Source organism: Phyllobates terribilis, unplaced genomic scaffold (genome assembly GCF_046119375.1).
Source record: "Phyllobates terribilis strain yellow unplaced genomic scaffold, ASM4611937v1 Scaffold_1__5_contigs__length_1240528914, whole genome shotgun sequence".
In the NCBI taxonomy this organism is placed as follows: domain Eukaryota; kingdom Metazoa; phylum Chordata; class Amphibia; order Anura; family Dendrobatidae; genus Phyllobates; species Phyllobates terribilis.
Genome location: NW_027362761.1, coordinates 1179878987 through 1179893175, shown reverse-complemented (window position 1 = coordinate 1179893175; position 14189 = coordinate 1179878987). Strand labels below are relative to the sequence as shown.

General features: G+C 42.5%; 1 protein-coding gene across 2 annotated transcripts; it reads right to left on the bottom strand.

Moving 5' to 3' along the window:
• Positions 1 to 3364: 3364 nt before the first annotated feature.
• Positions 3365 to 10114, bottom strand: LOC141173174 (nicotinamide N-methyltransferase-like). Of its 2 annotated transcripts, none has more exons than XM_073657807.1 (4): positions 10062 to 10114; positions 7128 to 7300; positions 4349 to 4559; positions 3365 to 4147 (listed from the first exon to the last, which is right to left on the bottom strand). In XM_073657807.1, the coding sequence occupies exons 2-4, from the start codon at positions 7285 to 7287 to the stop codon at positions 3724 to 3726; spliced, it is 795 nt and encodes a 264-aa protein (XP_073513908.1). In that variant the 5' UTR covers positions 7288 to 7300; positions 10062 to 10114; the 3' UTR covers positions 3365 to 3723. The 2 variants fall into 2 exon arrangements, with proteins under 2 accessions (XP_073513908.1, XP_073513911.1); XM_073657810.1 differs by having other exon boundaries at positions 7128 to 7303; positions 10062 to 10112.
• Positions 10115 to 14189: the final 4075 nt, after the last annotated feature.

Sequence of the window (14189 nt, the reverse complement as noted above, 5' to 3'; positions counted from 1 at the left end):
TCTGAGCTACTATACAAGGGGGCGGTCCTTGTAAGGGAGCGGGTGGCGACCAGGCAGGCAGTCACAGCAGATGACCGGGACAGTCTCTGCAAGAACGGGCAGGAGGTCACGGCAAGTGACCGGGGCAGTCTCTGGATGAACGGGCAGATGGTCACGGCAAGTGACCGGCGCAGTCTCTGGATGAACGGGCAGATGGTCACGGCAAGTGACCGGGGCAGTCTCTGGGTAAAGGGTTGGTACGACCTGTGGCGGCTGATGGTAGACGTGAGCTCCCAGGTGAGCAGGCGAGAGTCTCTGGATAAACTGGTGGTCACGGCATGTGACGGCGGAGCCTCCAGGAAGACCAACAGACAGGCGGCAGATGAGCGCTCCCAGGTGAGCGGGCAGAAGTCTCTGGACAGGCGGGTGGTCACAGCACGTGACGGCAGAGCCTCCAGGTAGGCTAGGAGACAGGCAGCAGATGAGCGCTCCCAGGTGAGCGGGCAGGAGTCACTGGACAGGCAGGTGGTCACAGCACGTGACGGCGGAGCCTCCAGGTAGGCTAGCAGGCAGGTAGCAGATGTGCGCTCCCAGGTGAGCGGGCAAGCTGGTCCATAGACAGACTGACAGGAGTTGGAAGGCAGACCGTCGGACCTCAGGCAAGCAGGCAGGTAGCTGATGTGCGCTCCCAGGTGAGCGGGCAAGCTGGTCCTTAGACAGACTGACAGGAGTTGTAAGGCAGACCGTCGGACCTCAGGCTAGCAGGCAGGTAGCAGAATATCAGGCAGGAATAAGACAGCAAGCTGACAGGAATCTGGCAGGTATCTGGCAGGTAACTGGCAACGGGACCTGAGGGCTGAAGCAGAGTAGTGAACAGTGCAACAACATTGCTCGGGCACCTCCATTTTGGAGGAGGTGCCTTATATATGGTGAAGTCCTCCGGCCATTGGCCGGGGACTCCTTAGGACGGCGCGCGCGGCCCCTTTAAGAGGGAGGGAGAGCGCGCGCGCGCCCTAAGCACAGTGGCCGGGAAGGAGCGCGCGCTGCCAGCAGAGCGGGAGGAGGACGCCGGGCACGGAGCAGAGAGGTGAGGGGAACAGCGTCCCTGCCTAGCAGAGGGCAGGGACGCCGGCGCTACATTTTTAACCATCCTGAACACACTATGTATAACTTGTAAAATTGGCTAATGCCATGGAAAGCATTACATTAGTGGAATCTAACATATAAAACCACTTATTAGTCATAATATCATAATTGTTATGCCAAATGACAATATTAGCACATCTACAATAAGTGATATAATTAGACATCAGTATTGTAAGTAGCACATACTGTAGTAGATTTTGCATAATATCCTATGAGCTTGAAGTTAGAACTCCAGCTATTGCCCCTTATAATTTACACTGCAGACTCAACTCTACATTTACATTATAAAAAAGATAAAATAATTAAACTAAAAGCAACTAAACCACTAAAAAGATAATTACACTGTTATATGGTGATTTTGGTGCCAATAATGTCTGAATAGTTTTATATAATGTTTATGGTGCTGATTAAGAATATGACCGGTTTTGCCGGATTGGCTCTAGTTTCTAAGGTATTTAATAGTTAATTAATTAATTACAGTAGAATTCTGGCTTTGAAAAGTCGCTTTTATTTCATTGTAAGCCTACAAATTGGAATACAAAAAGATTATGTGGGATATATCATTACCTAAGACACTGTTAAAGACTCAAAAGACCAAAAGCTATTTGCACAGGTTTACCGCAATGGAGAGGAGCCAGAAGACTACTCTGTCTGATTTCTCCTACTCCTGCACTGATTAGAAGCAGTTCTTCGTATTAAATGGTGCAGGTGTCATCTAGGAGTGCGGGGGGTTAATTGTTCAGTTGAGAGCTCCTGGAAGCTTGCTTGTGCTGATGCTGTCAGCTGTTCACTGTTGGCCACTCCCCTTTCCTATTTATACTGTCTTCTGAAATTCAGGAAGTGTCAGAGTTAGCTTCAATGCTGCATGGTTCAGGAGTTGGTGAAGTGTAATTGTTTGAGGAGGTGTTTGTTGGATTTATGTAAAACTGTTGCATTGTTTTGGTTGTGTGCAAATCCTCTCCTCCTACTGTTGTTTTTTTCCCATCCTTCACTCCCCGGTGTTTTCCTCTGTTTTTTTGTGTGAGTATATTTGTATGATTGGTATTTTCCTTTATCCCTGTTCGTATTACCTTGTTAGTCTGGTTGGTGTATTGCCATACACTATTACTCCCCTCTTCCCCGGGTGGGGGGAGGCAACAGACTTAGGGCAGATTCAGGAACTCAGCAAGGTACGTGGCCCCGGTGTCTACACCATTAGAAGTAATCCAGGGAACAGGAATAGCTATGGCACCTCTAGCGTAAGGGACAAGGAAGGAGCCCCTGGTCCTGGGATACCCGACAATAGAATCGTGACACTATTGCGTTTGTTATCACACACAAGTCGCATTGGGGGAATGCATTATTTTCATGGATGAATTATCTCAATAACTAGAACCAATTCAGCCAAAGTAATGGGATTTTTTAATTCAGCACCCTCAAAATACCCTAAATCCATTCAAAAAACCTTGGCACCTGAAAAATATTTTTTCTTGTGGACTTGTGTTATCAGTTTTTGGCTGCACAAGTTTCGCCTTACTATGGGAGTGCCTTGGGTTCAATTTCTTGGATTGAATCAAATTCTTCATAGGGATTAACTGTACCTAGCAAAAGGCTATGTGCCCAAGTAGAATTTTTGTAGCGTTTTTGCGGCATTTTTACGGCCGTGAAAACGCCACGAAAACGCTTGTAAAACAGTCTGCCATGCAAAGCAATGTGAATTCGGATGTGCTGTGCACATGATGCGTTTATTTGAGCGCCAAATTCGCATTGCTTTGCAAAACGCAGCATGACCATTTCTACCGCGATCGGTGCATGTGGTACCTGGGATGAAGACGAGACTACAACTCCTCTTCATCCCGGCTACCACGCGGTGAAAAAAAGAAATAAAAAAGTTAAAAATAAACAAAACCTGTATATTCACCTCTCCGGCGGCCCGCGGTCTGCTCTCCGGTCTCCTCCGGTCTTCTCCCGGCCACGTCTTCTCTCTTCAGCGTCCCGCAGTGTACTATCAGGACCTGCGGTGACGTCATTTAGTCACCTGATGGTCACGCGACCTCTGATGTCGGCGGTCAGGTGATGGTCGCGTGACCATCAGGTGACTTAATGACTTCACCGCAGGTCCTGACAGTACACTGCGGGACGCTGAAGAGAGAAGATGCGGTCGGGAGCAGACTGGAGGAGACCGGAGAGCAGACCGGGGGCCGCCGGAGAGGTGAATATACAGGTTTTTTTTATTTTTAACGTTTTAATTCTTTTTTTTTTACTATAGATGCTGCATTTAAAGCATCTAAGTTGTTCACACATTATAAATCCATGCCGGTTGCATGGATTTATATTGTGTGATCAACTTGTCAAGCACTTTTCCAAGTGATGCTCAAAATCGCTTGGAAAAGTGCTTGAAAAAACACATGCGAAAACGCGTATAAAAACGCGGAAAAAATGCTTTTCTCTGGCAGAAAAAACACATGTAAATCTGCATGCGTTTTTTTCTGCCAGAGAGAGGCAAAAACGCTCTGCATCAAATCTACTACGTGGGCACATAGCCAAAGGGTTAATGCAAATAACAGAAGCAGCAGATACCTCTACAGAAATACATTCATGGTGATGACGTCCCCAGTTCTAGGGCTCTCTGACTTTCTGGGCAACAATGAACACTACTCTCTCATGGTCTACAATGCCAGAGATCATTAATTTCTCCAGATTCTCATAATGCTTTATTTCAAACCCTTCCTCACTTATTACCTTCCTATAGAAACTTTCATCACAGGGTAACAAATGAAACTTGTCTTTTCCAATTTTAAAATATGAGGCATTAATACATGCATAAAATAACAGATATCCCCCGATTTTGACTAAATTGTTAAGCTTTCTTAGGTTTCTTCTGTAATCCTCGTGGTCCTTGCTGATTGTTTCCAGACCCCATATACTAGTGGCACAGTCAAATTTTGGCAGTGAATTCAGAAGGTCGTCATTGCCGAGGTCCAATTTTAAAATCTCCTTTATTTTTCCTCTTAGAATTTCCTCTTCTTCTTCCCAACCATCACTGTAAAATACAAACATTTCACGACATCAGTGATTAGCGCTTAATCAAAGACAAGTCAACTACACCTGGAATCTTATGTGTAGAAACTCTCTTGTAACCCCCGAGAACACATCAATAGCTTATCCATTGCCCATTTGTATGTTTAGTTATAAAGTTGTGAAACATAAACCACAGAGAAAGAAATTATACTTCATACTGGACCTGCTTAATTCTTTTAACTCTAGAAAGAGTTTTGAAGTTTGAGTCCAGTCAAAGGCCTTGGCATCTTTGTTTTTCCACAGTTCAAACTCTTTAATGGAGGCATCATTAACTTTTAGCATTGAAATTTCTTCGAAGAACTCACAGACCGAAATGAGGTGCATGATAATTGGACCAAGACTAAAGTCTATAAGTGTTTTTCCACTAACCAAACCTGTGAACAAAGAAAAATTAAATTTAAAAATTCCCAATTTTCTACATTATTCTACAAATTCTTATTTGTCTTAGGTAGTCTATCTTAGCTCTATTACTTATTTTAGATTTATATTGCTTCCTATTACCACATTAGACTCACTTATTCTGAAAATTCATAACGGTGACGAAATTTACCTTTTCGGCTTTGACTGTTGTAGATGAATCTTTAAAAGGTCTACTAAGGTGACAAAGATCAACAAATTTGTGACTGTTTACTCCACTAGTCCATGTAATGCCTACATGTTCCTCATGTCGACCAATCTATATTTAGCTGTGGCTGTCGGGTTATACCAAGAGTTTTTCAGAATAGTCATTGATCCACAAGATATACGCCATTTATCTATTGGGATTATCCTCATGGCAGTATTTTTGTCCAGTGTCTATTGCATCACAGTGAAATTGGAAAAGCACTCTGATAGGAAGGGTTCTCTTAATTGCTAGGATCAGCTCCTGGCTTTGGCAAGAAATTTGAAGATCATAAAGTGATCTAGTGATCATGACAACCATTCTCAGAGTCTCATAGTATCTTTGAAGGTTTTTGAGATACATTTTGGCTGAACTTTATATTTAAAGGTCTTAAGTGCCCTATAATTCTGTAGGTCCTGAGAAATATAATCTTCTCAACAGTATGTAAGACATATCAGAAGATCATTCTACCAGTTATTTGCTTCAGTCAAATTCAGAAGATCGGCAGAACTGGAAAAGGTTTGGATTTAATGGTTGGTGCCTCAGATCTTTAGATTTGCTCATTGAAGTGGAACCAGTGGTGAACTTATTAATTTTTTAAAGAACAGGAATGGAGTGAAGGTTAAATACTAGAAATGATCAAAGTGATTCAATGCAAATAACAAGCAAGTAAAATTTTATGAAATTTGCAGGTCATGGCAAATTTCGAACAATGTTCGTTTTGTGCAAATCACAAAAAGGAAAATGCCTGTTACCTTTTTACACACTCCAGAGGATCTGTCACAGAAAGCTGAAATGATCTAAGGCTAGATTATGCAAGCTTCCCCATAATGCCTTGCAGCTATCACATCACAGGGTATAACGCAGCCAATCAGGAAGGACTAGCATCGCTAGTAAAAAGGCTTGACAGGTGATGCAGCAGCCATTTTACTCTGATTTAGGACATTAGCTAAGGAATAAAGCTGGAAATAGAAACCCCAAAAACATTGAACAAAAATTCCAGATAGTGATATGTTATATAACTATGGCACTGAAGAAGATGAGAATAGTAGTCTGTGAATAATAGAAAGAAACACTTGTTAGAGGAAGAGTGATAGAAGAGTTGACACCGTCTGCAGTGCCAGACTCAGTGTGATTGATCTGTGATATGTTGCAGTGGGCATCTGTACTACTCCGTTTAAGTTACAATTACACATTTTTTTTATTTTTAAAGCACTAGAAATCAGAAGCAAGACAAGACAATCGTTTTTACAGAAATACAATTTGAAATGTCAGATGGTGTGATTGCTTGTCACAAAGAACTGTAATAAGATTTTTTTTAATTTCTCGAAAACAAGGTCACCTAGAGAACCAAAGGTAAGTATGGGATATTGTGATGATGCTGCAAAAATCCCAGTAGTATATAGTTTCTTATTTCAGGGAGTATATAGATATAACTCAGAAAAATTTAAGTGCTTGTGCAAAAATTATACTAATTGTCCAATAGAGTAGGGCTAACTATCACAGTAACATCATACCCATGTTATGCGAATAAAGTGCAGAGTACCCATCACTTACCCATAGGGATATAAATGCAAGTGCTGTGTTCCTAAGGGACAGCCCTGATGCGCGTTTTGTGTTCGCTTCTTCAAAATTGGGGTTCCTTGCGCATGCATAGTGAGGCTGTGTAGTTACTAGCTTCACTGTGCACGTGTGTGGAATATAGCGCGTGCGCGGAATATAGTGCATTCGCAGTGAAGCTGGTAACTGCACAGTCTCACTACGCATGCGCGAGGAGCAGAGCATCACAGCGCATGCGCAGTGAAGCTGGAAACCACACAGCCTCACTGCACAGGCGTGGGACCAGCAGCCTGACATGGACAAATGCTCATGTGCCCCACAATAATAGCACTTGCCGGAAGCAATATTCAAATACATGGGCGGCGCCAGCAATGACTGAATGCTGCGCCCGTCCATGACTGAATACGAGGATCACACCCCTATGACTGAACGAGCAGGTAAGATCTAAGTATATTAAAGGTTATAAAATCATTATAGCTGCACCAATTTTAATGAAAAAAGTGTGTTAGTGATGCACATTGCATTGCTAACAATGCCATGGGGGCAGTGTAGAGGGCAGCTAGGACATGACAGGTTCCCTTTAAATGGACTGTTGATTACTGGTTACCATCCTTTTCTTTATTGAGGTCACTTTGTCATTACTAAAACTGTGTTGGCGTTCAAGAAATTTAAAGGGTTTAAAGGGAAATTGGAGTACCTACACCTTAAATTTTTGGGAAAAAAAAAGTTGATCACCTCTATTAAATACATTTGTATGTGATATACAGTTTTCTTCACATACCTGATTTAAATGCTTTATAGAAACATCTCTGCATGTTAATCGTAGACTCCTTAAAAACAGAGAATGGAACATGTTGGCAGAAGTATTCTTCCAGGTACATCTTGGAATTGATCTCATATTTAGGATAATACAGAGTCAGGCAGGGATCCATTGTAGTCATCTTCGTTTTATATCTTCTAGAACAAAATGTATATTATTATTACATGATGGCTTTCCCATGATAAATACTCAATTTGTGTAGATTTTTATATAGGATTTATGAAGAATTGCAGATAAAACAGAGCTGAGTTTGGCACTCACTATGATAGATCACCATACATTATCTGTAGCGATGAGCAAATGAAACTCGATTAGGGCAGAGTCACTCAATTCAGGAAATATAAAATTCTATTTGAATAGAAAAACTTTCATGCAAATTGATATGGCTGAAAAGGAATACAAAAAAAATCTTATGCTTAACTCTCTTCAGCTCTCTCTGTACCTGTTTTGTAAAATTCCAGGCAAATTTCATTCAATCGTATCTAGTTATCTCTGCAGTTTTGTAGAACTGCCGTCACTATGTATACTGTAAGAAGAATGCTTTAACATTATTAAATTCTTGTAAGAGAAAGTCATAAATTTCAAGAGTTTAATAGGCGTTTTTTGTAGATAGTATATTTTTAATATTTATTTGTAATGTTTAAAAAATGCCTTTTTGTTACATTTTTTGAAGTCAGATAAAGAAGACGATGGATATATCTCACCTCCCTCTTCCTCCTCCCTGCGTAGTGACCTCTGCACATGCCCACCGAGTCATTTTCTGACTTTGACAGACTTTGTTTTATTTTTTTTTAAGTTTTCACCTTCCTTTAAATCAGAAAAGCATTAACCCCTAAAGGGACTAAACTTTGTTGTCTTCTGGCAAACATTATCTATTCTGTCATAACTATTCAATTCTTAGGTACATTTTATTTAAAATGTCCTTGTTTTCAACGGGTCTAGTTGTACTATCTTTCAATTTAACTTTGGAGTACAAATATGGTAATACATCATTGTTGATTTTTTACTTTGAGTATATACTTTGTGTGTATATATACAGTATATATATATATATATATATATATTGATAAAACATAACCATGCTAACCTTGTTTCATATGATTTGTTTTATATATATATATATATATATATATATATATATATATATATATATATATATATATAAAACAAATCATATGAAACAAGGTTAGCATGGTTATGTTTTTATCAAATATGTAAGTATTGTGCTCTAAGCACCTTCATGTTATGAGTATATTCTACATAGCACTAATGCAAGCTAAATTTCATATATCCAAAGCTTGCAGACATCTTAGAGCACACAGAGGCTGCTGTTTTTGTTTGTTCACTACAGTACCATCATACAGGCATGGAGCCTTCAGCATACCCAGGGCTACCAGGGCAAGCCATTGGCAACTCGCGATCATGTTGTGGAATGGCCAATGGATTGTGTGGAATGGCACGCCTTCTGGATCACGCACTTTCATTTCCACTGTCAGATATTGACAGTGACATTTAAGGGGGTTAACAGCAGCGAGCAGAGTTCATCTCTGCTTTCAGTTGTTAGAGGCAAATGCTGGCTGTGTAACATTGTCAACATCTGCTGTATATGAGGCAGGCTCAGCTCCTGAGTCTGCATCAAAGATGGGAACTCGACATTGGTAATAGCCCAAGTCACCAGTCACAGTTTACATCAGCAAAATAAACTGCAGAGGTGGCCGGTTGCCTTGACAATAAATAGTATAGTATACAATTAAAAATCATGTGTTCTTGAGAACAGCGAGGATATTTAATGCTGGCTAAATTGCAATGATCCTTGTTCCTACAGTCACTTTACAATTGTATCCATTATACGAGATAAACAGCCCCTTTAATGGCTTAAAAGTGATCGATTTCTAAGAATTCTTGCACATTGTTTAAAGCTTATGATTACTTTTTTTTCCAATCATTTCCATTGCATTCTCAATTTTATCCACAAGATGTCAGTAAAACTTTGCAAAAGACAAAGCAAGACTGAGACGGAACAGACATTCAGAAATCCACCTGTCACCTGTTCTGTACAGAAAGCAAAACATATATGATGAGTATACGGCTGTTATACTTGTGATTTAGATCAGACAATAACCCTTAAAGTTTGTCTGTCAACATAGAATGACTGTTCAAACCAAGCACAGGTGCAAGATGGGCCCGAACATTTAAGTGCAACCTTCCCACTCATTTGTTTTCTGTGTATCTCCGCCCTTCATTGACTCTATAATGACAATCTAAAAAAAAAGGAGAAAACAAGTAGATAGGAAGATGCACTTAAATATTTGGACACACCAAATGTTCACTGAGTGCTTGGTTTGAACAGTCATTCTGTGTTGATAAATTTTTTTTAAACAGAAAGGAAGCATTGACAGCTTGCTATAAGCTCCCACTTTATCAGGCTCATGGAGATACCACAGATACAAATACCTTCTTCCATGGAGAATACTATGAGCTTGAAGCAAATAGTATAAAAATACACATAAAGTCATTAATACAAACCAATACACAAATATATATAAAATCATTAAAGGAAATCTGTCAAACAGATTTCACACCCCAAACTATTATATTTGCATTGAGCTATTTCAAATACAAGTCCAACAATACCTTTTCATGGCCGATCAGTTCATCTGTTACTGAGAAACCAGCATTTGAATGAAGGATGCGGCACTGGGTGGGGAATAGATCTGGAGTGACAGAGGCCTCAAATCTACAGCCTCATTTGCATATCAATTCAAATGCTAATTTCTCAGTAATGGAAGAATGGACTGACTATGGAAAGATATTTCTGGACTTGTCTTTGAAAGAGAACATGCACATATGAATAGTTTCATGTGCGGATTCCCTTTATTACATTTATATCATTACCGGAGTTGCTGTCCGATCTCAGAAAACGGCTGCTGACAAATCTTTCAGAATAAACAAAGTAAATGAAATCCTCCAAGCAACTATCGGATTATATCTAGGGGGAAGCTGAAGACAGTGATGTGTCATTTGGCGAGCAATCAAAGAAGGGGCTTGTATTATTGATACAAGTCATTACAAGTCATTAATTACGCAGAGCAGAATGGTATGCAGACGACAGGACATTGCCTGCTTGACAGCCTATGGTATCCTTATTGTAAATGCTAGGAGCATATCAGGTGATATAGATAAAAATTATGTTTAAGAAGCATTTTTTTTTAATAGCTTCAAGCAAATAATCTTTTCTTCAGGTGAAACATTTCAGACCATTTTAAAGTGTATTTTAGAGCCTGTAATATCATTTGAGGTTCTCCTTGTATGGAGGTATGGACCTCAATAATAAGTGCTGAGGAGCTGGAGCTGACCCTTCTAGGAAATGATCCCTCAGCTCTTTCACATCAGAAGATGAACAACAAAGATCCCGCAAATAAACTGAAGCAAAACTGCACCAGTAACTCTCATGCTTTAAAAGTTTTTTATCTTGGTTCCTGGCCACAATTTATTATAAAAAAACAAACAGCACTTTACTCACCTTTCCCGAGTTCACAGGTGAGTCCACTGCTCCCAGTGCCTGGATTTTGGCCCACTCCTCCATACAGATCTTCTTCAGATCATTCAGGTTTCAGGGCTGTCACTGGGCAACATTGAGTTTCAGCTCCCTCCAAAGAATTTCTATTGGGTTCAGGTCTGGAGACTTCAGGACCTTTAAATGCTGCTTATGGAGCCACTTCTTAGTTGCCCTGGCTGTGTGTTTCGGGTTAGTGTTATGCTGGAAGACTTAGCCACGACCCATCATTAATGCTTTTACTGAGGGAAGGAGGTTGTTGGCCAAAATCTCACAATACATTACCACATCCATCCTCCCTTCAATACAGTGCAGTCATGATGTTTCCCCCACCATTCTTCACGGTTGGGACGATGTTCTTGGGGTATGCTAATCATTCTTCTTCCTCCAAACATGGTGAATAGAGTTGATACCGATGTTCTATTTTGGTCTTGTCTGACCACATGCCTCCTTTGGATCATCTAGATGGTCATTGGCAAACTTCAAATGGGCAGGGACATGTGCTGGCTTATCTTATGCACGGGGACTTTGCGTGCCCTGCAGGATTTTAATCCATGATGGCGTAGTTTGTTACTAACGGTAATGTTTGAGCCTTGTGCAGGTCTACAATTTTGGCCCTGATATCTTTAGACTGCTCTTTGGTCTTGGCCATGGTGGAGAGGTTGGAGCGTGATTGACTGAGTGTGTGGACAGGTATCTTTTCTACATGTAATGAGTTCAAACAGATGCAATTACTACAGGTAATGAGTGCAGAGCAGGAGGGCTTCTTAAAGAAAAACTAACAGGTCTGTAAGAGCCAGAATTCTTTCATGCAATAAAACACAATTTAATTACTTAAAAATCATACAATGTGATCATACAATCTGTTTTTTTACTGCGCTGTCAAGAAGTCCAATATTGATACCGGAGACCGTGGATGACTAGACCCAGGAAACCAGGAGAAAGTCAAGTATGGTTTTATTGTCAATGGGTTTCGAAGTTCACATACTTCTTCAGGACAAACCACAATTGTCTCTGGTCTCAATATTGGATTTCTTGGCAGAGCAGAAAAAAAAACATCATTTCTTATACATTTTATCCTGGATGATCATGCAGATCTGCAGCAGCCATCACCATTCACTATGAATGTGACTGTTGTGATCACACAATGTTGCCAGGTGAGCAAATTCCCTACTTTTGATTTATTTTGTTACTGGGATAAGACCCTATTGTGGTATTGTTTTTTCTAGCTCCCTTTGACACGCCCCCTGGGCCGTGGGGTACTCGGAGACACGGGCCTTCTCTGTTGGTGTGATGGGGAAGAGGGATGTCATGGCGGCTGGCCCTGTCCGTAACCCAGGGTGGTCAGCAAAGAGCTTGATGGGGTTTTTGGAATTGTAGGAAAAAGGGAAAGGGAAAGTTCTTGACGCCACCTGTGGTGCCTGGTGAGGATCACCAGCGCTGCATCAGTCCTCTGAGGCCGGTGTTCAAGCAGCTCAGTTGGTATTACTCCCCACAGGTGGAGAAGGCCTCAGGGCAGATTATTGTGATGTGTAGAGCGATGGCAGGTGCAGTGCCGCGCAGTAAAGAACAGACAGTGGCGGTAGGTGAAGTCATCCAGGTCTTTACTCACTTTGATGATTTATCAGCCGCAAAGCTTCTCTCTGCTGTCTCACGGCGAGCTGCAGCCTCCAGGATGGGGTTCAGTACTTTCCAAGTATTTCAGGAGCACCTGTCAAGGCCCCGCTCTAATGTGTTCCTCTCTTGCTTGTCTTCTTCCGCCTTGTGTCCCCCACTTAGTCCCGTACGAGTACTGCAATGTCCCTCTTTGGTGACTTGTGATGAGAACGTGGCGTAAGGCCGGGTCCCTCTGGATAAACTCAGATTAGAGTATACAGGTGGCGACTCCGCTCCGTCCGTATCCCCCTGGGATCCACAAAGCCTCTGGACTTTTCCAACATTGACGTGAAGTACAAAGTCAGATATCGAGGACCGGTCACCCCTCTTGCGGAGCTTTCTCCTCTGCTCCCCGCTACGGAGCTTTCTCCTCTGCTCTCCACCTTCGGAGCCTTCTCCTCTTCTCCCTGCCTTTGGAGCTTTCTCCTCTGCTCCCCGCCTTCGGAGCTTTCTCCTCTGCTCCCCGCCTATGGATCTTTCTCCTTTGCTCCCCGCCTTCGGAGCTTTCTCATCTGCTCCCCGCCTTGGCCTTCTTGCTCTGGGACCCTGGCCGGGGCGGAGGCGCCAATACTCCACCGGCAGTCACTCCACCCCGCTCCTCGTCTCGAGGCCTGAGACCGAGGACCGCAAACCTCCAGCCAGCTACAGGCTGAGCTGGACCCCGACTGAAGACCCACAACCATAGACCTTGAACTTAAGATGGCCTCCAGTTATATAGAATATGCTAATGTGCTTAGGTAAGTGCTTCCTCCACCCTCACTCACTACGTGGTTCCCCCTCACTTTGGTTCCCCCCAACTCCTCTATTCCGGCCCGGGCAGCACCCTGGTGCATTAAGGCCCCCTACAGAACTGGAGTGGTGTAGTGTTGAGTGTGAAGTTGGGGTCCTGTGTAGTGCTCCATCCTTACCTGGAAGAGAAGATACCACACCTCTTTATGAGGTGCAGTACCCCTGTGGCGACTGAACCTTCAGGGGTGCCACATTCCCCCCTGGTGAAACACAGCACGTCCGCGGGCTTCAATAGAGCAAAGACATGGCACATTTCAGACAATCAAAAATTTAAATGCTTTTTCAAAAATAACAATCTTCCCTTTATGGGAAGCACATTTCTTTAACGTTGCAGATTATAGGTTATAAATATAGAAATATTTGCAAAAACATCATATACATATATATATATATATATATATATATATATATATATAAAACAGTAGAAAATATTGTAGAAAAGGTGGTGTAAGTGCAAGTTCAGCAGCATGAGGGACCTGCCCCAAACCCTCAACGTAGGCCCTGGGGTGGCTGCAGGGCATGGTGATCCTGAGTTGGAACTCCAGCAGAGCCACGCCAGACATGTTTTTGCTCTGAGGTCTGGGGTTGTGATGTATAAAACCAATAGGGGGCACCTCAATAGGCGCAACTATTTACAGTTAAGTCTGTCTGCTGCTTAACGTCCACAGGGACAAATGTCTTTAGAAAACATGGTAGATATCAAAGAAAAAGTAAACAAACAACTGGAAGTTCAGCCTCCGGGCTTCAGCCTGGGTCTTCCGGGGAAACCCCATAAGATTCCCCCTTGGTTGTCCCATACAAATTCCTCCCCTCCTGGGCAGGCAACCGGGGGTGCTGGCAACGGTGTTAACGGGGGCCGCTGTTGGTCCTCCACTCTCGTGGACCAGTCCGGGGTTGGGTGTGCGTACACCCAGGCGAGGGCAGGAGCTGACGGTTCCGGGAGTGGAAGGGGTAGCAGGCCTCCGGATGCTGCGGCGGCTTGGGCCTCGGGCTCCGGGGCCAGTAACTGCTCCCAAACGGTG